Here is a 25,202-nt window from a genome sequence, read left to right as displayed (position 1 = left end):
TTTGGCCATTTTAATCTTAGGTGGCATGACCCATTTTCTAGAAATCTGTTAATTTATTGTTTAAAATCTATTAATTTTAAAATTGTTCATGCCACTTGGGATTAAAATGGCCAAAAGATGAATTTTTTAATGAAGCTAAGCATTTCTATTTTATTTAAAGTTTTTTATTATTTTTTATTCATTTTTTTTTTCTTTTATATTTTACTATTTATTTTCTTTTTAATTTTTAATTAGGGTAAATTTATATTTTTATAAATGTTATAGGGATATAAATAACATTTCCTATTTACCGTTTAATTTAACTCTCCAAGAATAATGAAAAATTCAATTATCACTTTTCAAGGTTATGAAAATTCATGGCTTATAAGACGTATATAAAGGGGATAAAACTAAGGTTTTAAGTCAAAGTTTGTTATAATTAAAACTCTCAAACGGCTAGTCCAATCAAATGTCATTTAAATTCATTCAATTGAACTATTAGAGTTTTATAGATTCATCGCTAATTTCATCTCTTCGATTGAAGTCTGACCAAATCTTCAACTAAGGCTCTTAGGTTTAAGTATGAAAATACTCTTAAACACCTCAACACTTTGCTTGAATAAACTTTAACTAAACATCTCGGATTTAGTACTAGGACTAGATGCATTGGTTGAGTAAGAGCTTTGATCAAACTCTTTCAAACTTAAATTTTCAGAATACTCTTTAACCATACGCATTTTAATATGGACTTAACCCTAAACATAAAACGCAACACAATTAGGTATTATTATCTAATTGACTTGGGGAGTGAAACAGGATAGATAGTGCATGCCAAATATTAATATTCATTCTCATTTTTGGAGGAGAATTATATATATATATATATATATTATCCATATCAAATAGTCTCACTGTCCGACACCCGTTGGCCGAATTTTCCTAATCCCTTGTCAACACCTCCATTTAACATAGAATAATGATATAAGGAAAATTAGAGTCCTTCTAGAATCATCTTAAATGTGATGTGTCATTTTGATATATATGTTGGTGATTTTAAATGTCACATCACATTTGAGATGACTTTAGGAGGACTCTAATCCTCCTTATATCATCACTTTCTAACTTAACATATGGGTCTATGCATTGATCGCTTCATATACACGGCATGCCACCAAAAGGATACGAATATAGTATGAAAATAAGTTGATTAAGATAAAGAATTAACTTCATTTTAGGTTTTTGATTTCCTCCCTCCCCCTCGATCGCCGAGATCGGAAGTCATTAATTTTCTTCTGTACTTATATATTTTTGATTCTGTTTCAAACTTTCGGTACTTAATCCCTTTTTGAAGAAACACCTTGATATATATATATATATATATATATAGAGAGAGAGAGAGAGAGAGAGAGAGAGAGTTATTAATTCGAATATTTAACATGATCGATGTACATTCAAGAGATATCAATAACATTTATATATGGGAATGACACAATTATTTGTGCACTACAATTGAACCAAGAAACCAAAGGATGGACACTGGGATGGGAATTGGCCGGGTACTCTTAAGTTTAAAAAAAGAAAAGAAAAAAAACCCTATAGAAAGGGAGAAATATGGGGATCTCTTGTTTATTAATATATACTCTTTTCTTCCCGTTTGGTGCTCTTTCTTCAACCTTCCCATCAATCTGCAAATGATAAAAGCATAATATTAAATCTTTTCATCTTATATATATTCTGTGGCAAAGTTGGTTATATGGGATATTCTCTCCATGGCCTCAAATGAGAGAGAGAGAGAGAGAGAGAGATGAAGTAAATGAGCATTAAGTGCAGTAAAAGAGAGAGAATATTTAGCGTCTATTACCGCATGAAGGCTGTATTATTTTATATGAGAAGAGGCGGATGGCCGGGATGGGTGACTGCAGTTGTGGTTGTTGTCGCCAAGCAGGTAATGAAAGGCAAGTAGGCAGCAAGCTTCATTTTTTTGTATAGGAGGACGAAAACCTTGCGCTTTATACTTCCTCTTCTTGTAGGAGGAACAAGCAGGCTCCTCTTCTTGCTCTGACTCGCAGTCGCCCTTGGTGGCTCCGCTAATCCCATCTTTTTTGCCTCCATCATCTTCCGGCAGTCCGCTAGATTGTGCGCCAATGATCCCCAACTATATAGTGTGCATATTGTTGGGAGAGTTTGCATGAGACGTACGTACGTAGTGAGTATAATGCAATATATTCTTGTTGGGAGAGAGGAGGAACCTTCGTGCCACCTTCATGCGGTTTCCTAGAAAAGTAAATAGTGCAAAATGGTGCCAAACTCGATCGCGATCGCCACTTTTTATTGTCCAAATTAAACAAGCAATTCCGTGCCATCTTGTGAGGTTATTTGGTAGGTTAATAGGTTATTATCCTCAAGAGCATGATTCTATGCGACTCTCAAACTGGAATATGTCAATGTGTCACTACAGCTCCATAGCTTTACATTAGTTTCACATCTGACATTGGAATAGGACCCTATATTCGATCGTCCAAAATGTTATAGAGAAAAAAAAAAAGAAAAAAAAAAAGAATAGGACCTTTTGATATATTGATAATGTTATGTTTATATATATATAGAGAGAGAGAGAGATTAGCCTTTTGCTGCTTTGCATGTGATGTGTTATCTGCACAACCACTAAGAAATTACCTGACTTCATGTATATCACTTCGGTGTAAATGTGTACTATTCCGAATGAGCTAAGGGAAGGTAGAATAAATTTACTGGGGGAGAAAATACATTTTATCATGCAAACTATCACTACTTCGGCATTTTAGCTTCTAAAATTTAAAAAATGACACTCAAATCCTATAAATTACCAAACAATGACAATTTATCTTATCCGTTAAGTGTTTTCGTCTGTTTAGATGGAATATAAGTAACATTTGTCAAACATGACTTTTACCTCCTAAACTCCCGATGCCTCGGGTAAAGTGTTCGAAAACCAAGAAAAATACAAAATTAAAAAGAAATTAAAAAAAAAAAGAAGAAAAATTTGGAGGTGGTCAAGCCACCCCCTATGGCTAGCCACCCTTTGTCTAGCAAGAGGAAGCAAGAGGAAGCCACCCTCTTGGTTAAATGGAGGTGATTGAACCACCCCAATCAAATGCTTTGGGGGTGGGTTCAGCCACCCCTAATTTAGACAAAAGGGGAGGCCGAGCCACCCTGTTAGCCAAATGAAAGTGACTGAACCACCCTAATTAGATGTTTTGGGGATGGTTTCGGCCACCCCTAGTTCAGCCAAAATGGGAGGCCAAGCCACCCCGTTGGCCAAATGAGGGTCGCCGACCACTCCCAAATGGTTTAGGTTAGTTTCGGTCACTCATGGTCTAACCAAAGAGAGTGGTCGAACCACTGCCTTGACCAAATGGCAACTCCCAAATGGTTTGGGCTTCGAGGATAGTTTCGACTACCTTCATTTAGCTATTTAGAGTGGTTCGGCAACTCCCTTTGGCCAAATTTTTTCCAAAAAACCCACGGCTAGCCACGAGTCATTTCTAAAAGAAATTTTAAATATCTTTTTCCCTAAATTTATTGATTTTTCTGAATTTTTTGTTTTTTTAATCTTATGTATGGTTATGTCCTTTGGGGCACGAAAAAGGGGACATCCTCTTTTTTTAAATGCTCATTTTTGGGTTTGACCGTAATCATTTGTATATAAAAGTGAGGAACTATTTTATTGTAAAAAAAAAAAAAGAAAAAGAAATAAACAGGTTTTAGACGGTTCATATATCAGGAAATGAACCATGTCATTTTTTGTTTAATTTTTAATTTTGTATAAAATTAAAATAGCCTTATGCACTTGAGAAGAAAAACATATGGATGTTTCGGAAAGAATAAATAATTCTTACATGATTCTTAGGAGTAACTAAACACAGGAATCTCATATATATTCCTGAGAAGCAAATCAGATTCATAATCATTTTCAAATGTGAGAGTAGTTACACTTTTATAAATTCAGATTCTTAAACATCACATTTCTAAACATATAAATTATAAAAATAATGTCAGATTTTGTGAACCAAATGGTTCATAAAAAGATAAATAATGAAGAATCTGGCTCGATTACTCAACTCCAATAGGTAGTCCTGGGATACTCATGACTACGAGCCTCTCTTTTGGACTTAAGAAGAACGGTGCTTGCTCAAAAGCGAGTACCCTTGAGATTGGAACGATAAAAAAGATAAAAGAATTGGGCATGTTGGGCTAGAAAATTGGCCCACCTTGGCTACTAATCAGATCCGGAGCTTCGTGGTAGCCCATCTAAGGTGTACGGTCCATTGAACTTCTTTGAGATAGAATAGAATCAAGGCATACATAGAAATAAAGACATCAACCATTTTCTGATTTACCAAATGAAAAAATGGTCTCAGTTACAAAAGAATAATGTGTCAATATTTCCGATTGAACATGTATTAATTGTAAAAGAATCAATTGAACCCACATTCTTCATGCAAGATGAGCTTGGCCCTTGTCTCTTCCCAAACAGGTTCTTACGATTTCATTAAGAATATGATGAATCCAGATTTTGGCTCAGGCACCATAAAATTCCAGCCCTTGTGGCATGAAGATCCAAAAACCCTTTGAGGTTAATTTCCTGTTAAGTTGCTCTTCAAAGAAGGAAAGCAAAAAGGGCTTGGAAGATGGATTTTGGGCGCCCCCACTTTTCCCTCAAACCATCTTCACTTGCACTTAATAAACCTTGGATATGTTCCCCTTGTCTTCCCTGAAAAATTAATCACTAAAAAGTTCAATAATATGACACTTCACTCTTTTCTCAAATGTGCTGAATTTGAATCTTGCCTAAGCAGTTTACCCTCTATTTGTTGTTAAACACACGTGGAGAGTGTTAGAATGTTAATTTAAATGATTAAATTTATCATTTTCTATTCGTTTAGAGCTCAAACTTTTAAGATAAGTAATGATTTAACAAAATCTTGAAAGACAAGGTGAGGAAATTGAGTACAATTTGTGATGAGTGATTTTACCTCAGCAGCATTCTTGAGAGGTCCCCAACTTTCTGTTTGATTGTACTTGGGCGAACTGGAATGGAAATATACCCTAACTAAAGCATCCAGTAGCTCAGGATGCTCCCCGAAAAGTACTGAATCTCCATGCAGCACAGCTTTAAGCACCTGCCTTCCATCAACAAGAAGATCATATCCATGTAGAGTTCATTCAGCCAACAAGCAAGCATTTTTGACAATGTTTTTATATGGCATGGATGGGGAGACAGAAAGGCAGAAAGATATTCATTTCAGCAAAGATATCAATGTAAAGTTCATGGATGAAGATGGTGATTTAGTGTTGTGCAAAGGACAGATGGTTTCTGTGACAATCTCCTTTTTTATGCAAAGGAGAATTTTAACATAAGACATAATTGTTGTATAGATGATAGCCATACATACATTGCATTTTTATTAACTTCAAATGGGATATTGCAGGTAAAAAAAAGTATGGAATTCAAACTTACCAAAGGCAATTCCTTTGAGAATATGTGGTATCTAAACTCTGCTGCCAGATCTAGCAGGGGATTAGGGCCACTAACATAGCAATGGACATGGAGACACAATTCATCTTTCACTTTCTTCCATTCTGCAACTACATCATCCTTGTTGTACCACCCATTTAACTGCCAAGAACAAGTGGACAAACAAAATTATATGTGCACTTGTTTGTCTATCTCAGTTTTAGACATCAGCTGCAAACTTTAAATGCCTAATTAGTAAACAAGAGAAAGTATACCTGATCAAGGTTGATGACATTAGAGATAGTCAAGGTTAAATTAGCTGTGAAGTCACAGTGGGATAGGATGTAGGTTCTTGGAATAATTCCTGAATACTTGGTCAACTGTTCTCCCATGTAAACCACTTTCAGCTTTGAAGCTTCGAATCTTGCTGGAGGACCCAAAAGTCTGACAGCCTAGCATCAAGAATATGCCATCTAATTAGGCAATAAAGAATACCAATGATAACTGTTGCAAAATGGTGTTAACCATGTTGTATTTGAGCTGCTGCAAATATGTAATGTTAGTTTTAGAACAGAAAATCCAGCCCGAGTATTCAAAGATATTAGATCATGTTAAAACTATTAAGCTTTTCTCTAGTGTGTGTAAAATGAAGGGATCTGAAGGTGCATTAGATACAACAATAAATATACAATATTTGTCTTCATTAAACATATCCAGAAGTTGTCTTAACCCACTTAATTAATCCAGACTAAAACTTTCCCATTAGTCTCATACCAAAAAATTGTTCAGGGGGCTAAACACACATCTATGACAGCAGTAAAAGATATTGTACAACCCAATTCTGAAATGCCTTCAAGCTACTATTGCAAGTTATTTTCATTTGCCCAATACAAGGATGGTCATATTACCCACTACACATCACATTGTAAATTTGAAATTAGTTACATTTTTCATTTCTTCCATATAAACAAATAGGAAATTAATTTATTCATCAAGCTATTGCAAATTTGGGTATATGATGATTGTGCAGACTAAAAAACTGCTCACTCCCATAAACTCCTCAGTTAAAGTGTCTTTCTTTAATGGCATCATATATATATATAAGGTACATTACATGTTAAGATAGAGATGGGAAAGAGAAGAGCACCTCAGAGACCAGAGTATTGTAGGAGGCTCTGGTGCTGCTTATAGAAGAAAGAAGAACAGGTTTGGATCTTGCTGATGGCTTTAACTTGGTTTTGTTGATGAAATCCCTCTGTGGTGATAGTGAGAAAGCATAGTAAGCACAATGGCAGGCCATGGAAGATGCATAACATAATCCTCCTCTTCATCTTTCATCCCCTACCATTGTCTTCTCTCAAGCTCTTCTGTGAGAGAGAGAGAGAGAGAGAGAGGAGTCAATTGTGTGGAGAATTGTAGTTCATAGTTTTGGTTTGCGTGCCCCACAGTCAAATTCTTTGTCAAATCATTCTCTCCACACGTTTGTTTTTTCTTTATTTCAAAAATTGAAAAGAAAGTTTGAATAATTGTTGATTGGTGGTGGAGCTAAATGTTGGTGACACGTCATGGCCAATGCTTCAATTTTTTTGATAAGTTGTGTGGATAACGTGACTACGTGGCTCTTGTTGGGTCTATACTCCATAGTTCTTTCCCGGATTCTGCTCATATCCATTTCCAACGTTCAAGTAGAAAGTAGAAGGCAACAATAATTCTACCTCGAAAATATTGTATTATTAGTGGGCCTTGGGGCTGCTATTGGGCTCAAGACTTTTCTTTGGGCCCTTTGGAAGCAGATGGGTACTTGGGCTGCAAAATGGCTTCCCCCCTCTCCCATTATCTTTAATGCAGCCCATACCTCTCTTTGCTGAATTCCACTTATCTCAACCAATCGGACGGACGATAACGAATCTCATCCCATGACCTGGAGAATCCAACGGCTCTCATTGCACTTCACCCTTTTAAGTTAAATCTTAGTTTTTTTTAATTTTGTATTGCCTTTTTATCGGTTTTACAAGTCGTATTATTAATTGCTAGCTCTACGTTGCACATGAAAGATTGCGTGGAGTCTGCTATGATCACTTTGGGGCCTAATTTTTTTTGGATGCAAAGGGCTGAGGTGGGGTCCGATACCCATGTCACCATTGATTGGCCGATTTGGTCCAAAAGCAACTTTCAGAGGATGAAAGAAAGGAAAGAGAGAGATTTATATGCGTCGGTGCAGTAAGTGAAAACATCCCCATCGCATTATCGCGGTTTGTTGGGGAGCGATTAGTGTGTGGGGACGGCTGATTGACATTTGGGTTTTCCGTTGAAGAACGGCAAAAGTTTTTCTTCAACTTAATTTATAAAAGTGATACATATTTTTTAACATATAAAATGTACATATTTTTTTTAATAACATGAATAAAGTTGAAATAAATTTTATTAAAATTTCATTTACATCTCACATGTTCTTAAAAAAGAAACACATATTACTTTTATAAACTATGTTGAAAAAAATTCTTCGAACTCTGTTTAGAAGAAAACTTTGTCCAGTTTGGATTAAGTTTGTTAGATCCAAATGGCATCAAATTAGGATACCTTAATTTTTGGAAAAAAAAATCAAATTTAATTCTTAGATTTTCATGCTTCATTTACCTTAATTTTTGAAAAAAACAAAAAAAAAAAAACAAATTTAATTCTTAAAAACCATTCTTAATTTCAACAATTAGGTTCTTAGATTTTTCTTTGATTTTAAATAAGCCATTCTATCAATTTATTATCTAATTAATTAATGTTAAGTGACTCTTATTTGACATATTATGTGTCAACTGTACTGTCACGTGACACAAATACTTTAAATTACAAATAAAAATTTTTAAAAACAAATTCTTTATTTATGGTATATTTATTGATTCGTTCGACGTGATGTATTGTTAATTAATTGAATAATAAGTAAACAGAAAATAACCCTTTTAAAATCATTAAAAAAAAAATCCTAAAAACTAAATTGAAATCACATAACCTAAGAATTAAATGTAATTTTCCCTTAATTTTTTAAATCCAAAGTATGTTCCTTCCAACTAGTGAAAAGCAAGTGATGGAGATATGTTATTGTCGTTGTCCAATTGGTTGCAGCTTTGCTCATAATCAGCTGAGAATTAAGAAGCGGTGCGCTCCTGTCAAACTCAAAGTCATCGTCCTCTTTGAGTCCAGCTAAAACCCATCATCTTTAATACAAAATGATCAAAGAAAAAAAGACTAACAGTATCTCACATTTACCCCCTCCATGTGTAAATCCAAGAAAGGTTAGCCAAATGTCTGATTTACCCTCCGTTTCCCACAATAGTAATAATAATAAAGAGCCATGTACTCTATACTAGATCAATACTATTTATATTTTCCCTTCTGCAAGATCTCCTTTTTATAGTCTAGTAATGAAAAGAAGCCCTCTGCCGTTTTGAAGAGTTCCAGCTCTCTCTGCTTCGCAAGTCTGCTTCACGGTTCATTCCATTTTTGTGTAGTCTCTGCGTGAAGAGAACAATAAAAATGACCCAAGACCCGTGATTTTTTTTCACTCAGATCACCCACAGGAAAAAAGGGTAATCTTCAAATCCTACTCTCTATATCTCTCCCCTCATAATTTTATTTAATTATTTTGTAGAATGTGAAAATTTTTGAGTAGCCAATAGATTTGTATGTGGATTCGTTCATTTTCATTTTGCATCATATTGCAGCACTGTTTGGAGTGAATTGTAGTGCTTTAGATCGTTTTTGTGAGTTCAACTCTCTTATTGCAGTATGTACTTCAGAAGTTATTGCTTGCTCTGTAGTTTTGATTTGGAGATGTTATATTGAACTTGGATGGTGAAAGTTTGGTCTATTTACACTGAAAGATTTGTTCTTACATTGATGGGTGCTGCTCTTTTTCGTTTAAGCTATAAGCTTTTTGATTTGAAGTTTCCCCGTCCTCTGGATTTTGTTTTTTAGTTAGTATATTACCATCTTTCGGACTGAATCTGTGATTTTTCGTTCCCCTATGAGGTTTTAGCAATTTCTTAAAAATGTAACCACGCACCTTGTATTGACTCACATTTGGATGGAGTCTTGAAATTTCTGCTGAGAATTTCTGCTATGAATTAGTTGGAATAAAATCGTCAAAATATGTTTTTCTAGCCTTTGGGAAAAAATTCTTATAAAATAAAAGAAAAAAGGGTTTTGGAGAAAGAATGAAGAACTAGAGATTTCAAAACAATCAAAGAGCTAAGTTGAAATTGAATTTCGTTTTGTGGGTTTACTGATTTTTTGTTGTTGGCCCTCCCAGGAGTATATATAATCGGGAAATCTACACCTAGAAAACATGGCTCAAGGGAAGTATTCGCGAGGTGATGGGAGGAAGTCTTCAAGTTACTGGTCGACCGTATCTATTGTGGTGTTTGTTGTATTTTGTTTAGTTGGGATTTGGACTTTCATGTCATCCATGGTTCCAGTTCAAAATTCGGACTTGACTTCTGAGGAGGCTGTGCCTGTAAGCCAGGTGAAACAAATGGTAACTGAAAATGATTCTAGGCAATTTAAGGACATTTCAGGTGATTTACTGGAGGATTCAACAAATGGAGATGGCAACACCAGAAATGACCAAAACATAGTTGAAAAGGAGTCTGGGAACACAGTCAATGAAAATCAGGAAGAAGTAGTGATAAAGGAGAGCTCTGACAGCGAGCAGACAGAATCAGAGGAGAGATTGGATGAGAATAAATCAGAGTCCGTTGAGGGTGAAAAAAAATCGGAGACGAAGGAAAGTCAAGAGGGAACAAAACAGGAAGATAAAGTGCATAGTCAGACTGCAGAGGAGGCGAATGAGCAAAATCAGGATAAGCATTCGAAAAACAATGCTGCTGAGAATAATATGGAAATCCAGGAAAATGATCGGGGTTCAGATGAGGTTTTTCCTACTGGTGCTCAGTCAGAAATTTTGAATGAAACCACTACTCAAGATGGGGCTTGGTCAACCCAAGCAAAGGAGTCACAGAATGAGAAGGAATCACAACAATCTTCAATAACTAAGAACCAAAGTGGCTACAGCTGGAAAGTTTGTAAAGTAACTGCAGGGCCTGACTACATCCCTTGCCTTGACAATTTGCAAGCCATTAGAAAGCTTCCAGGTATGGGGCACTATGAACATCGAGAGAGGCACTGCCCCGATGAAGCTCCAACATGTCTTGTTCCTCTACCTGAAGGATATAGATTCCCCGTTAAGTGGCCTACAAGCAGGGAAAAGGTATATCACATTTCGTGCATCAATGAAAAACTACTTGTAGTTTACTTGATGTTGAAAATTGTTCTTCTGGTGCCTGATGCAGATATGGTATTATAATGTTCCCCACACCAAGCTTGCAGAGGTTAAGGGACACCAAAATTGGGTTAAACTTACTGGTGAATACCTCTCTTTTCCTGGCGGTGGAACTCAGTTCATAAATGGTGCTCTTCATTACATTGATTTCATTCAAAAAGTAAGCCCTTTTCACTTTTATGTTATGTCCAGCTGCAAGCTTTAGATACCACATATTTGTTAAATCTATTTTCATTTTGGTACATATATAAGCGTAAAAAAATATTAGGGAGGTAGAAAGCATTGTGATATATTGTGAATGAGGTTCTTGATACTAATGCTACTGTCTTTGTTCTCGTGTCAATGGATCCCAATGCTTCTGTCTTTGTCTAAATATGAACCTATTGCTATTTGCAGTTTATGTGTAAACAAATTTCTTCAAGAGCTCCAATAATTGGTTTTTGCTGATTGTATGCTAGCGCAGTACTTAGTTCTCTAAGCTCAGGACTGGGTGCTTAAAGTAATAGTTTGGTGCTTTCAGATAGGGTTCTGGTTGGGGAAGGTCCTTCTTCCCCCCCTTCCCTCAGCCTGCTCAATACGGCAAGATGAGGCTGTAAACATGACCTGGAGCTATATATATCTTTTATTGTACGCAACATGAGTTTTCATGAGTGCATCTCTTATTTCTATGCATATTCGGGTTTGCTAAGGGAACTGTGAAAGTGTGAATCATGCTCTTAACTGTAGAACTTCAGCTGAATGAATAAAAAGGGTAGAAAAAAAACCCTCCTATAATACTTTTTTTTTTCTCCTTTTCTGATAGGTGAAAACACTCCTAGATTTACTTGATTTCTTTGTAGTGAGCATACAGGAAGATCCTTCTGTGGTATCTGTTGGACTCACCAGGATTGTCTTAGTTTTGAATTGTCATTATTTTCTGACTGAATGAAGCTTCCGGTTGTTCTATCAAATGCACTGGCCTCCACCCATGTTTTTCCATTCTTGCGACTTGTCCTTGTCATCAGCTTCATTTTCACTATGTATGTGATGCTCTGTTATTTGGTCATATTACACCCCTTTATATAACCTTGACATAATACTTGTGTCCTCTTTGAAATTCATCAAGCATAATCTACTTATGTTTATTTTCCATTTTTTTCCCCTTCAAATTTTCTCTTTGTTCTCCAAGTCCAGCTAGGCTGCACTTTTGGTTTGGTGTTTTGATTTCCAAATCAGGATCTGTTAGTGAGATTCTATTTCTTATTTGACTAGTATAATGCATAAATGGATATTTGTATGGACAATGCAGTCTCTTCCTGCCATTGCATGGGGGAAAAGAAGCCGTGTGATATTGGATGTTGGGTGTGGAGTGGCTAGCTTTGGAGGTTTTCTTTTTGAAAGAGATGTTGTTGCGATGTCATTTGCTCCCAAAGATGAGCACGAGGCTCAAGTACAGTTTGCTCTGGAACGAGGAATTCCTGCCATATTATCAGTTATGGGCACCAAAAGACTTCCCTTCCCCAGTGCTGTATTTGATCTTATTCACTGTGCACGCTGTAGGGTTCCTTGGCACATTGAAGGTGACGTTTCCTTCCTTATCTTCTTCTTCTTCCTTTTTCTTTTTCTTTTTTTTTTTTTTTTTTTTTTTTTTTTCTGGATGTCTTCTGTTGTTTAGAGACACAATTTGAGGTAAGTTGCAGGTGGTAAACTTCTCTTAGAGCTAAACCGTGTCTTGCGACCTGGTGGTTATTTTGTCTGGTCTGCTACTCCCGTTTATCGCAAGGATTCTGAAAATGTTGGCATTTGGAAAGGTAGAATTATTTCTTTCATTGTTGGTTCCTCTCAAGAAAGATGGACTTGGGGATTGGTTTTTTTGATGCCTGTCTTTTTTTCTTTTCGTCTTAATTGATGGCAGCAATGTCTAAACTAACGAAGTCAATGTGCTGGGATTTGGTGGTGATTGGAAAGGACCAATTGAATGGTGTGAGTGCAGCAATATACAGAAAACCAACTTCCAATGAGTGCTATGAAAAAAGACCACAAAATGAGCCTCCCCTCTGCAAAGAATCTGATGATCCAAATGCAGCCTGGTATTTCCTCTTTCCCCCCTGGTTTGCATATTGGTTCCATCAGTGGACCACCTTGGTACAAATATTGGCTGTTATAAGTGGTCACGCAAGTAATAATTGGGCAATACGAAGCATTGTGTGCTGCAAATAACTACAATTGAAAAGTCCACTAGATGGATAGCTGTATAGATCTGTCACTTTTAAGATATAAGATATTTGTTACCATCCTAAAGGAGTTCATAAAATATGAGATGCCGAGTGTCTACTTTCAAGAGTATAAATAAATGAAATTTGAAAACTCCCCGTCTCTCTTCTCTCTCTCTCTCTCCCTCTTTGATTTTTTTTTTACAAGTAAAATAAGATCATGTTAGAAGACAGATTCTTTTCTTTTAAGTAACATTCAGTTTCTCAGGGAAGCTAATACTCTTTCTTTTACGGTTTTTAATAATGACATTTCAATATCAAAAAAAAAAAAAAAAAAAATCCCAAAAACATCCAGTATTTATATTTGAACAAAAATAATTGATGACCGGTGCTATTGGTGACCTAAACAGAGGTGTCTTACAATAAATTATGTATCACACAGAGACGAAATCTCATGGAAGACAATAGACATTACTATTTTACAATACATATGAATTAAATTAGGTTGTGAAGTTCTATAGACTTCTGGTCGGTTTGAGATTATATGTCTTGTTGATGGTTTGTTATTTCATGCTTTAGCCTCTACAAATCAGACTCATTTCCACTTAGTAGTAGGAGTATATTATATTACTGTATCTTTTCAGCTAACCACTTCTGATTGGCTAGATTCCATTCTTAAAGGGAGTTTTCTCTCGTTTCTGTATTTGGATATCTCCAAGATATTGACTCAGTAAAGTGTTATTTAGTTAGCATTTGAGGATACTGGATCAAAGTGTGATATTCTTCATTTAAAAAGGGGTAAAAAGTAAAAGAAAAAAATCCTACAAACACTCAGATGCAAATTCCCCCTAAACACTGCGTTTAACAAGATGGGGGGCAGACTAGAGCATTTCAGTTTTGCCTCTTCACTCTCTACATTATTGTTAAGGTTTGTAACTCTGTATGTTTGTAGAAACGGCCTTACCTTACTGTGGTGAAGGCTTGTGTATTTATTGATAATTCTGTTACACGTAAATGAAGATGATAAGCTATAAATTCAAATATACAGTTTGATTATATCAGACCATACACAAGATAAACATCGAGACTAGAGTCTATCTTCTAGATTTATCCTTAGCCAATTTGATCTTCTTGGTTGATGAGTGTTGATCATTATCTTCAACAGATTCCTTATTCCTTGCTATCACTTGTTGGTGTTTGTTGAGTGATATCAGATATGTCCTTAACAATTATGTTGTGCAATAAAAATACGTTTTCATTGCATTGGTTATGGGAACAAAATAAAAATAGGAATATAGGAAATTACTGAAGCAAGGGTATCATGTAATCTTCGAAAATGAGTTTATCCTTTTTCATATCTTGTATTCTTTATTACATATCCAAAGAAATAAAAATAAAATTCTTGTATTCTTTATCTCAGCAAGTTCACTAGCTCCAAAATTGCTTCACTTTGCCACTAAAGCACCTTCTGCATTTAAAAAATGCTCTACGAGCATATTTATTAGTTGGTACTTGTCATTAAGTGTTTCCGTGATGAGTGTATTTGTTCAGGAATGTACCACTGCAAGCATGCATGCACAAAGTTCCAGTTGATGCATCAGAGAGGGGGTCTCGCTGGCCTGAGCAATGGCCACTAAGGTTGGAGAAACCACCTTACTGGTTAAATTCTCAGGTTGGAGTCTATGGCAAAGGTGCTCCCGAGGATTTCACTGCTGACTACAAACACTGGAAAAATGTCGTCTCCCACTCATACTTGAGTGGGATGGGAATCAACTGGTCTTCCGTGAGGAATGTTATGGATATGAATGCTGTCTATGGAGGGTAAGCATCCAATATTTTATGAATACTCTGTCCATGAAAGTTATCCATTTGTTTTCTCTTCTCAAAACAAAAACATTAACAAACAACTTAAATACAAAACACTCATAAAAACACAAAAACAATTTTCACCTTTTTGTCAGGCCAAAACATTTTTCAAGCAAAAAAAAACGCACCCATAAAATGCATTAACAAATGGAGCCCTTGGTAGGCCCTTGTAAAAAACCGGATATCATTTTGGCACAAAATATCTGATGATTCCTATCAATTTGAGCAGAATGTGGTTGTTGTTGGATAAATGATACCAATACCCCTTCAGCACCCCCATATTTTATTGCTTTGGTTATGACATTTTCCTTTTCTAGTGTAGTAACTAGTAAGAAGCTTAGAGACTCATTTTCGTTTTCGTTTTCTGTATCTTGATATGCTTTCCATGATGGAAATTTCTTTTAGGTTTGCTGCGGCTTTAAAAGGCTTAAAAGTGTGGGTTATGAATGTAGTCCCAATCGACTCTCCAGACACACTCCCAATAATATATGAGCGAGGTTTATTTGGAATGTATCATGACTGGTGTCAATCATTTAATACGTACCCCAGAACTTATGATCTTCTCCATGCGGATCATGTCTTCTCCAGTATCAAAAAAAGGTTTATTATCTTGTATACTACATTCTTGATGTCTTATAGTTATACCTCAACACAGTTCTCCAATGATTGGTCTGATTAAGTGTGTTAATAAATTTTCTGGCCACAGGTGCAAATTAATGGCAGTGGTTGCAGAAGCTGATAGAATCCTTAGGCCAGAAGGAAAGCTGATCATACGGGACAATGTTGAAACCATAGGTGAAATCGAGAACATGGCTAAATCTTTACACTGGGAAATCCGATTAATTTATTCAAAAGACAATGAGGGATTGCTTTGTGTTCAGAAGACAATGTGGCGTCCCACAGAGACTGAAACAATTATGTCAGCAATTGCTTAAGCATGTTGCTTCAGCAAGTGTCTGGCTGTCCCTGGCTTCTGTGCTGCTGATATGATTAGTCTTTAGGTATTCATTTTTGCCTGAAGCATTTTTTAGTCATGGATGTAACGTAAATTATTTATACTTGATTAATCTTAGAGTCCCAGTTACGTTCTTTAGTATATTTATTCCATTTTTTTTTCCTGCTTGAGTTATATGCCTTTGGGAACAAAATTTTTATTGTATCCTCATATTATCTTAAATATAAACCAAAATATTTAATGCATTCTTGAAGGGTGTGTTAATATCTGATTAGGAGCTTGTTCATCACAGAGCCCGAGTCTCATTTGTGTAGCAGCAGCATAAGCATTGTCTTAATATCTTCTGCAGGCGTATCTAAGTTCTTTATTATAATAATATTACATGTGTGGCCAATGTCATATTTTCAGCAGAACACCCCCCACACCTTTAATAATATAGCAGCGTGTGCATAATTATGGTGTATGAGGCTGTGTAAAATTCTCCGACAGCAAGACTTTTAAGGAAGATATGAGCATATATATCCTTTCTTTTTGATTGTTGGCAATTCCATAGGAAGGCTGACAAATAATCTAATATTACCTCATCCTTGACCAGTCTTGATGCTTGGAATGTTTGGTGTCATTAGACTTTAACCTAGGACTGCACTCTTACAGCTTTACCAGCATGTCCGAAGGTTTTGATAAATGCTACAAACATTCTCAATTTCATATTGAATTTTAAATTCAATGGTTATTTTTAGTGCCACGTCAGGCACACGAGGCCCCTGCTCACCAACTGTCGGGCAACTCCTTTACTGGACATTGGAGTGGAGTTTTTTTTTGTAACGACTCTAGCTTAGTTGATCTTGGCAACTAAGACCCATTGCTTGCAGGTGTGCCTACCAACAGTCAAGCCTTTGGTTTGCTACAAAAGCCGTCTTTTTTTTTTTATGGCCCTATTCTTGGTCGGTGGGTCAAGAAATTTTCAGTTTTTATTGTTTTTATTTGGCACCGTATTGCACTAGGGAGCTCAATGAGGTGTCATACACCTCCATGTTGATCTTTTTTTTTTTTTTTTTTTTTTTTTCTGATTAGTTAAGAAAACTTAATCTTACCCATAAAAAAATTAAAAGTGGAACACCTTGACCCTTGAGCAAGAAATGGACCTACCACATTGAGAAAGAAGTGCATTGTCCACCTTCAACTCCACTCCCGTACTTGCATACAAAGACTAATAATTAAAAAAAAAAAAACGTCATTGCAAGCTCATAAGCACTTCAAAATTAGTTACAGCAAGTGCTTCCTCTTCAATGACTGGGAAAACCCAACTGGCCCTTACTGTATGGCATTGTTGTATGATCTTTGGAGAGAAAATTCTGGTTTGGTCTTCTTCCTGGTTGGATGAATATTCAAATGTAAAAATGTCGCAATAAAGTCTTTAATAGCTTTTAAGAAAGCTTGGACCATATATAAATTGACTTCATTTATTTATTTATTACAACTATTATTTATCCTGAACAACCAAAATGGTGGTGCCCCAATCACTACTGGCTCTATTTAGCTGTAGGGGTGCACCATTATTTTAGGAAAGGTGGTGCCCCAATCACTGGCCTTTTTCACAAAAATATAATGATTACCCCGTGACAATGCTGATAACCATAATCTTTTTTTAAGGAAAAAGCATTTCTTTGTTGGCAAAATAGCATACAAAAGTGTCAAGATGCTTCTTTGGACTCCTTAAGAGTTTTCTTCACTTTTTGTTACTTAGGCTTGTTTGTCTTTTGAACTATCCCATCTAAAAAATTAATGGAAAAAGTGTACTCTCCTCATGTTTGCATGATTGAAAGATAATAATTATACTAGAGTTAGGTGGGGGGTTTCTAAACCTTAGGCTTAGAGTTAGGGAGGAAAATTTTATAGTGAGGCATCTTCATCACTTTTTACTCTAAAAGTGGATTTTACCCTTTCATGATAAGTATGCAGCCATGTAAATCCAAAGAGCATACAATGCAATATTGTATTGAAATGATTAGGGTCATCCAATTTGATATGAAAATGTTATTCTTTTAAAATGGTAAGTTTTGAATTTAAAATTTTTGCTTTGATACCATGTAAAATTACTGTTTATTTTTAAAAAAATTAAACCGCTAAGAAATAAGCCTCATTTAGAGACTCAAAGGAAGGTTGAAGATGATTTTCATTGATTTTTAAAAACTCTGATACTAAACACATTATAAGCATTCTTCAAGTCAAGTATATATTGTCATGCCTTGCATGAAATCTCATGGAACAAATGATATGTATGGAAAATGTACCATACAAAAAGTGCAGTAGCAGGCCAAGTCAGTAAAATAATCTTACTGTATCGCTTGAGACTACAGTAAGTCTGACAGCAAAGATTTCTTGCCAGACAGAAGATTAAACAAATATAGCACTCAACCTCTGGGGGGGTACGGAATATAAAATCCCTCAAATTCCTCGATCACAGACACTGAACTTGTATATCTCAATATTATATGCTGAGAGCAGCATGCAACATGAGCTGCTTAAAAAGATTAGCATTATCAAAATACCCCATTGTCTGCCATTTACTCATCTTACCTCAAACATACAAGTTGGCAATATCCATACATTACTCAACATGTCTCCTGCAGCAGTCTCTCTAAAGCTGCAAGGAATTCGAGAGTTAAAGGAGCGCTCCAGGCATTTCCTCTGCATTCAACATGTTAGGTTCTTGGAGGCACAAGTGTTTGCTCTTCACTCTTCTTGCTTTCCTTGTTCTTTCAGAAGCATCAAGACTGCCGAAGGAATATTGGGAACAGATGCTGCCAAAGAAGCTTCCCTCTCCTTCCTCATCTCCCTCAAAAGGCACCAATTCTTTAACTACATCATCCTCCACAGCCTGGAAGGCCAATAGAGACCTCCCTTCATCAGATGGAAAGGTCTAGTTGCGATTTGACAACTCTAATTCTATTACCTGTGAGATATGTAATTTTAGAGTTTCACTAATGAGAAGGAAGCATGCAAAGTTTTGCAAACTAGTTTTTACAGTGATTGCTATGCTTATGAACAGACTCACAGTCTTGTAGATTTGCTTCACTTGTTCAGCAAATATAGTCTCTTGTAAAGATAGTTGCATTCATCTTGAGCACAACAAGTTTACAGAAGACAATTTCAGGGTGGAGAGGATTAAACAGCCAGAACTTACTGGATATATACTTTTACACTCCCAGAGGGGCATTGCTGGCAACGACACTAATAAATCACTTACCATGGTGATAATCATTTTTATTCTTCAATGTAATGCCTCTTATAATCTGTATTTTCCTCAAAAAAGAAAAAGAAATAAGACTTATGATAGTGTAATTTGAGATCTGTATGATTTGATACATATGTTGCATTCTGTAAAGCAGGGGCTTCACATAAAAGAAAAACACCATCACAGATTCACAATTCTTCATTTTTCCCACCTTTCTTTCTTTCTTTTTTTTTTGTGTGTGGCTGTGGTAGATTGCACGTATTCCATATCAATTTTCTTCTGGTAGGGTAATAATATCTTTCTGACAATATTCCAAACTCTCACAAGTCAATTCGAGGAACATGCAATATGTGATGATAATGTGAGTTTTGTGCAAAACAGGACACTTTGACATGTGTGGAAAGCAAGTTTCCATATTCTTGAACAAGTCTACCAACGGAATAGGAGTCATCAGACAAGAGCCTATGGGTGGAGGAGACAGAAAATACAGAGTTTGAGAAGGTTAATTTAGGCAGTTGCTTGGCCCATGGTGCTTCAAGAGGCTAGGAGGCAAGACTGAATGACTGAAATCTTTCTGGGGATGACCTGGCTAATTAATTAAGTACATCATTTTATCAGATGCAATGCAATGGGGACAACCAGACCTTAGATTATATTTGACGCAACAATTAGAAAATTTGAGCATGGGCTGGCCTGAATTTCTGGTAGCCATCAGAAATTTTTCTCCTCCTTGTGAGGTTATCTACCACCTCTGGCAAGTGCTCTGATTTTTCCTCTCTCCTCCCTTCCACCCTTTCCTATCTTCTGTTCGCTCTCTCCATTTTTCTCTTAATTTTGTTTCTCTTAATCTATTATCCCATGAATTGTTTCTAGTTTAGAAAATAATAAGCATGCAGAAGTTCAATCGCACATATATCCCTTTCATCACTTGGTCTAACTGCCCATACCTAAATGTTAGAGTATATTTGAATGAACCGAAAGTTAGGGGTTTGATTATGATTGATGAAGATTAGATTAGCCAAATTTAAGGATTTGATTATGATTTGATCATCCTAAATTAGGGGATTTGATTAAGATTAAATTTATGTGTAAGCTCTATAAATAGAGCATTCTGTATTGTAAACAAATAATTCAATAAAAGTCTAATGTAGCCCTTTGGGCTTTATCTGTGGATGTAGGTCGTTGACTGAACCACGTTAATTTCCGCAATTTATTTATATTTATATTTCATTATGAATTCTATCACTAAACAAGGGATATATCAATAATTGATTTCATCATCTGATCATGCAGAGATATATATATATAACCTTGTGATGCCGGATAAACATTGACCACAATGCAATGTGAAATTAGGGCAAAAAGAGTAAATTAATAAAGAAGATAGAAAGATCGAAGACGGGAAAAAAATAAGAGAGAATCCCTTTTTCATAATTTTATTCCATCAAAGCTTCTCTCCGTTGGAGTACAAAGCATGCTTAAATACACTCAAAACTAAACCTCAAGGCAACGCTCAATTTATTGAATTATAAATTTCCTTTGACTCTAGAAAATTAAAATAAACATAAACTAAAGCAAATAAAACCTAAATAATTAAAATTATAGGACCCAATAAGTACTCTTGTTGTTCGCTTCACCATGCACTAATAAATTATCTACCATCATCCAGTGGTTCTAGTACATGGTTTGTCATGCTATCGTACCCAGTAGTAGAAGAGCAACCAATGCCACCATCAATGCTGAAAGTGTGTGTAGGGCTATTACTGAGCAAGAACTTAGTCTCTTCCGTGTAGATATCGGCATTTCCCCATGGATGCTTCCCCATAACTGTTAATCCCTCCAACTCCATTGCCACTTCCTTCATCGAAGGCCTATCTTCCCCTCTTACCCTCAAGCACCTTTTTGCAAGATTAGCAACTTCCTTTAGTTCTTCAATATTACCTTCATTCACAATGTGACCCTCAAGAATTTCAAGCAAGCGATCCTCTTTTATTGCAGAAACAAAGTACATTGCTAGATTTCGATCACTTTCGGGCCTATTAAAAGAGAGTGCCTCATTTCCTGTTAATAGCTCCGCCAAAACAACGCCAAAGCTATAGACATCACTTTTTTTTGTTAGTTGGCTAGTATAGAAATATTCGGGATCCAAGTACCCGAAAGTTCCTTGCACCAAAGTGGTTAATTGTGTTTGATCAAGAGGTACCAGCCTTGAAGCTCCAAAGTCAGCTACTTTTGCCATGTAGTTATCATCTAACAGTATATTTGTAGTTTTCACATCCCTATGTATAATTGGCATAGAAGCTAAAAAGTGCAAGTATGCAAGTGCTCCTACAGTTTCAGCTACTATCTTCAAATGCTTTTCCCATGAAAGTGAGGATGATAGGCTTTTATTATGAATGTGGTCAGAAAGAGTCCCGTTTGTGATGAATTCATAAACTAGTAAGGGCACTTCTGTTTCTAAGCAACAACCTAATAGCTTAACCACATTCCTATGGTTAATTTGGGTTAGCACAACCACCTCATTTATGAATTGCTCAATCTGTCTCTAATCGCTGATTTTGGACTTCTTAATGGCAACTACTTTGTTATCAGGCAACACTCCTTTGTAAACGATTCCATAGCCTCCTTGACCAAGGACTCTACTCTTGTCGTAGTTGTTGGTGGCATTTTCAAGCTCTTTCGCAGTAAAGATTTTATCTGTCTTCACCGACCCTCTATGACTTAAAAGTTTTTGTTGTAACATTAATCCTCCATTTTGTTTGAAGAATCTTTCTTTGAGCTTGAGAAGCTTTCTTCTTTTCAGTATCCAAGATATACAAGAACCTCCCACAACTAGTGCTAAGAGGCCTATGCTAATACCTACATATGTTCAAACATGCATTTAGATCGGTGGAAACGAAATATGTATTATATGAAAATGACAGAATCAAAATTTGTTCTACATTGTATCTAATGAAGCCGCAAAAGCATACATCTACCATGAGCGAGCAATTTGGTTCATGTCAAATTTATATATCAAAGTAAAACATGCGTACGTAGTTTTTAAAATAGAAGTGTATCAAAGTAGATGTGGTGAACCATGTTTTGAGGTGTCCTTTCGTAGAAGTGAAAAAATATGCTAGACGTGCTCAATTGGGAGAAATGTTTTAATGACATTGTGTTACTTTGAAATTCGATGGTGTTTTTTGTAGCAATCCAAGAGATTGGTTTTCTTTTGGACTTGCTCCGTTTGCTCTACTATAATACTAAATAGGAAGGGAGAAAAAAGAGAAAGGAGCCAAAGATACTAACATCATCAGCTAATAGTAATTTGAAGTTATCTCCTTGTTTTGCTATCAACTTTAATGCATGTTAAAACATTATTTGTATTACTTATTTCAAAAGTTTAAGTCTCTTATATTTGAAGTCAAACTCTTCTTTAATAAGTAACTCATCCTCAATATGAGAGGCTCAACACATAAAATATTGAAATGTGAAGTCAATAACAGAAACAATGTTTGAACTTAAAATCTTCGTTATAATTTCATATTAAATCATCACTTATTCTAAAAGCTTAAATTAATAGAAAATAACAAATTTAATCATTCAATTAATATTCTTATAACAATTATCGTGTGTAAGCCTAAACTCTTCATTAATATATAAGTGAGACTTAACACATATTGAATTTTCAAGTGAATGATGAAAACCAGGTCTGAACTTAAAACTTATACTCTGATATTAAGTTAAATCACCACTTATTTTTAAAGGTTAAATCCTTAATAAAACTAGAAATTTAACTGTTCACGTATAATATTCATTTAATGAACTTTGTAAATCTTTTGCTTTATGGACCGCAGACCTTTCAAATAGATGATTAAGTTATATTTAACGGTGAATTAATTTTTAAAAAAGGAAAAGAAATAAAACATGAGATTGGTGACTTTTCTGCGAGTAAGAGCTCAAGTCTAGCTAGCATTAAATTTCTAGATATTTAACTTTGAATCATGATTGCTGATGTCCTTTTTAGTTGGTGCCTTGGTGGCTTAATTTGTCGGTTTTGAGATATATATATCTCCGTCCGAATTAATGAATGCCCAGAGAGCGAGCCTACGTACGGTAGAGTGTATCTCCACCACATATACATTTAGCTAATTAATTAGTAGCCTCTACATATTACTCATCCAAACCATACTCCCACGCCAAGAAGTATGGATGAAGATGTCGTGTCATATTAGCATTTCTTAATTCTCTCTTCTTCTAAATGTAATAAAAAATTTAAAAAATTCCTGAAAGAAGCTTCTTTAATGATCTCTAAACGACTAAACCCAAGAAAAACTCAAGGAGGAGAACTTTTTTTTTTTTTTTTTTTCTTACGTACTATTATCTAATCTAATCTAATCTAATCTAATCTAATCTAATATAATATATAATAGGAGAGTTTTAGACAGGAGTCTCTCAAATTTTAACAAGTGGCATGACATATGTCTGCCACATGTCTCTTTTAGGAGAGTTTTAAACAAGAGTCTCTAAAATTTTGACAAGTGTCAATCTTATGCGTAACGGTTTCCACAATTCTACCCTGCCAAAGTTTTTAAACGACAAAACATTGTTTCAAATTTAAATGAAACAGTGCAAGCATTCAAAACAAGTCTTATATCCCTTCCCAACCACCCTCAACCACAAACACCCTCAACTATTTAAAAAAACAAAAGAAAAACGGTTGAAATAAATCATTCGAGACAAACCACTCGATATACAATTCCATTATCATCTCTTCGTCATTGAAACCACCATTGACCCCTCTCTCTCTCTCTCTCTCTCTCTCTGATTCTAAGGGCCTTAATTTCAGACAGGTAAGTCAACGTTTTTTATCATCATTATTTTATTATTTTATATTTCTTAAAAATTTAAATGCTACAAAGTCAATATATAGTTTGAGTGATTGCATAAACCCTAGATCTTTTAAGGTTTGCTTCTGGATCAAGATTTGCTCGAAGTTATCAGTAGACTTTTCTATCAGATGTGGATTTCAAGCGACATAAAAAGTCGCAGAAACAAATTATCATTAACGGACTTGGTTTCCTTTTGAAGTACGTTTGTTTTTTTTTATTTACTTTTAAGTAGTTGGTTGGATTGACATGTTTTTTTTTTTTACTTTTGTAAACACAGATGTTGCCGATTGATTTTTTTTTTTTTTTCCCTCTTTTTGTAAAGACAGATCAATGTTGTGAATTTCATTTTTATGTTTGGCTTTAAAATCGACAAGTTTGTGAAATTATAGTATATATACTACATTAACTATTATTGTTATTATATATTTAAAAATTCTCACCAAATGTATTTAGCATATCGTGATTCTGTTGAAGCCCTTCTTTAGTGCTAACAAACCGTATCCAACATTTCAAATTTGAGATATCACTAATGAGAATCCAAACCGTATGCATACAGAATCGGAATAGTAAAACATTAATCTTTTGTGATCTTTTGTTCATTCTTAATAAAAACATTCTGTTTTATTTTTATTTTTTCAAATACATCTCAAATTTTGTGCCTACAAACACAAACTTCTATTTAACAGTGTCATTCTTTTGTGCCAATTTGCATGCTTGAACGTTTACTATATATATATATATATAATCCTTATCCACACTGCCTCATTTTTGCCTTTTACTATGACTATTTTATATCTATTCAAAATAATTTTCTAATTAAATAATTTCAAACAGATTTTCTTAAATTCAAATAATGAGCCTAGGGAAATATTTTAAAAATTATTTAATGCAAACAGAATATTTTCGCATGACTACAATTAATTCATCTTTAAGAATCATGTGTTATCTAGCCTACTGAATTTAGTTTTGATTTATCCATTACAATTGCTCTAACAACCGATCAACAATATATAAAATTCTAATCCATATTGCAACGCATTCCATGTGAATATAACTTTTTTTTTTGAAAAAAAAAACTTCGTTTTTTATTTATAATTTTTAGATTTTAGATTTTGTTCATCCATTTTAATGAAGATTTTGTTTATTTTATATTTATTAAAATAAATTTGTTTATTTTGCTCTGTATTTTTGTTCTTCTCTTCTAAAGAACAAAAGAAGGAAAAAAAAAATTATTTGATTGTTGTACATAAAAGGAACATAAACTCTTTC

At 35.0% G+C, this 25,202-nt stretch overlaps 2 protein-coding genes, 1 long non-coding RNA gene and 1 pseudogene across 3 annotated transcripts; 1 reads left to right on the top strand and 3 right to left on the bottom strand.

The window, feature by feature from the left end:
* Positions 1-1,392: 1,392 nt before the first annotated feature.
* LOC132185712 (uncharacterized) lies at positions 1,393-2,160 on the bottom strand. Its single transcript, XR_009440630.1, has 2 exons — positions 1,841-2,160; positions 1,393-1,664 (listed from the first exon to the last, which is right to left on the bottom strand). It is a non-coding gene; the product is annotated as an uncharacterized LOC132185712 (long non-coding RNA).
* A 2,097-nt stretch (positions 2,161-4,257) lies between these two features.
* Positions 4,258-6,908, bottom strand: LOC132184735 (magnesium dechelatase SGRL, chloroplastic). Its single transcript, XM_059598472.1, has 5 exons — positions 6,624-6,908; positions 5,752-5,928; positions 5,480-5,638; positions 4,995-5,141; positions 4,258-4,732 (listed from the first exon to the last, which is right to left on the bottom strand). The coding sequence occupies exons 1-5, from the start codon at positions 6,774-6,776 to the stop codon at positions 4,619-4,621; spliced, it is 750 nt and encodes a 249-aa protein (XP_059454455.1). The 5' UTR covers positions 6,777-6,908; the 3' UTR covers positions 4,258-4,618.
* A 1,930-nt stretch (positions 6,909-8,838) lies between these two features.
* LOC132183780 (probable methyltransferase PMT25) lies at positions 8,839-16,066 on the top strand. Its single transcript, XM_059597197.1, has 9 exons — positions 8,839-9,057; positions 9,780-10,736; positions 10,819-10,968; positions 12,097-12,367; positions 12,488-12,598; positions 12,703-12,877; positions 14,552-14,821; positions 15,272-15,466; positions 15,573-16,066. The coding sequence occupies exons 2-9, from the start codon at positions 9,816-9,818 to the stop codon at positions 15,799-15,801; spliced, it is 2,322 nt and encodes a 773-aa protein (XP_059453180.1). The 5' UTR covers positions 8,839-9,057; positions 9,780-9,815; the 3' UTR covers positions 15,802-16,066.
* Positions 16,067-20,469: 4,403 nt separating this feature from the next.
* The window catches only part of LOC132184249 (putative wall-associated receptor kinase-like 16), a 7,787-nt pseudogene continuing 3,054 nt past the window's right edge, over positions 20,470-25,202 (bottom strand).

This window comes from Corylus avellana, chromosome ca6, assembly GCF_901000735.1.
Source record: "Corylus avellana chromosome ca6, CavTom2PMs-1.0".
Taxonomy (NCBI): Eukaryota; Viridiplantae; Streptophyta; class Magnoliopsida; order Fagales; family Betulaceae; genus Corylus; species Corylus avellana.
This window is presented reverse-complemented; position numbering and strand designations above follow the sequence as displayed.

Coding starts and splice junctions, on each gene's coding strand:
- LOC132184735 (XM_059598472.1), bottom strand. CDS start 6,776: ATGGCCTGCCATTGTGCTTACTATGCTTTCTCACTATCACCACAGAGG. Junction 5,929..6,623: donor ACAATACTCTGGTCTCTGAG/GTGCTCTTCTCT, acceptor TCTTGATGCTAG/GCTGTCAGACTTTTGGGTCC. Junction 5,639..5,751: donor ATGTCATCAACCTTGATCAG/GTATACTTTCTC, acceptor TGTTCTTGGCAG/TTAAATGGGTGGTACAACAA.
- LOC132183780 (XM_059597197.1), top strand. CDS start 9,816: ATGGCTCAAGGGAAGTATTCGCGAGGTGATGGGAGGAAGTCTTCAAGT. Junction 10,737..10,818: donor GGCCTACAAGCAGGGAAAAG/GTATATCACATT, acceptor TGCCTGATGCAG/ATATGGTATTATAATGTTCC. Junction 15,467..15,572: donor TTCTCCAGTATCAAAAAAAG/GTTTATTATCTT, acceptor TTCTGGCCACAG/GTGCAAATTAATGGCAGTGG.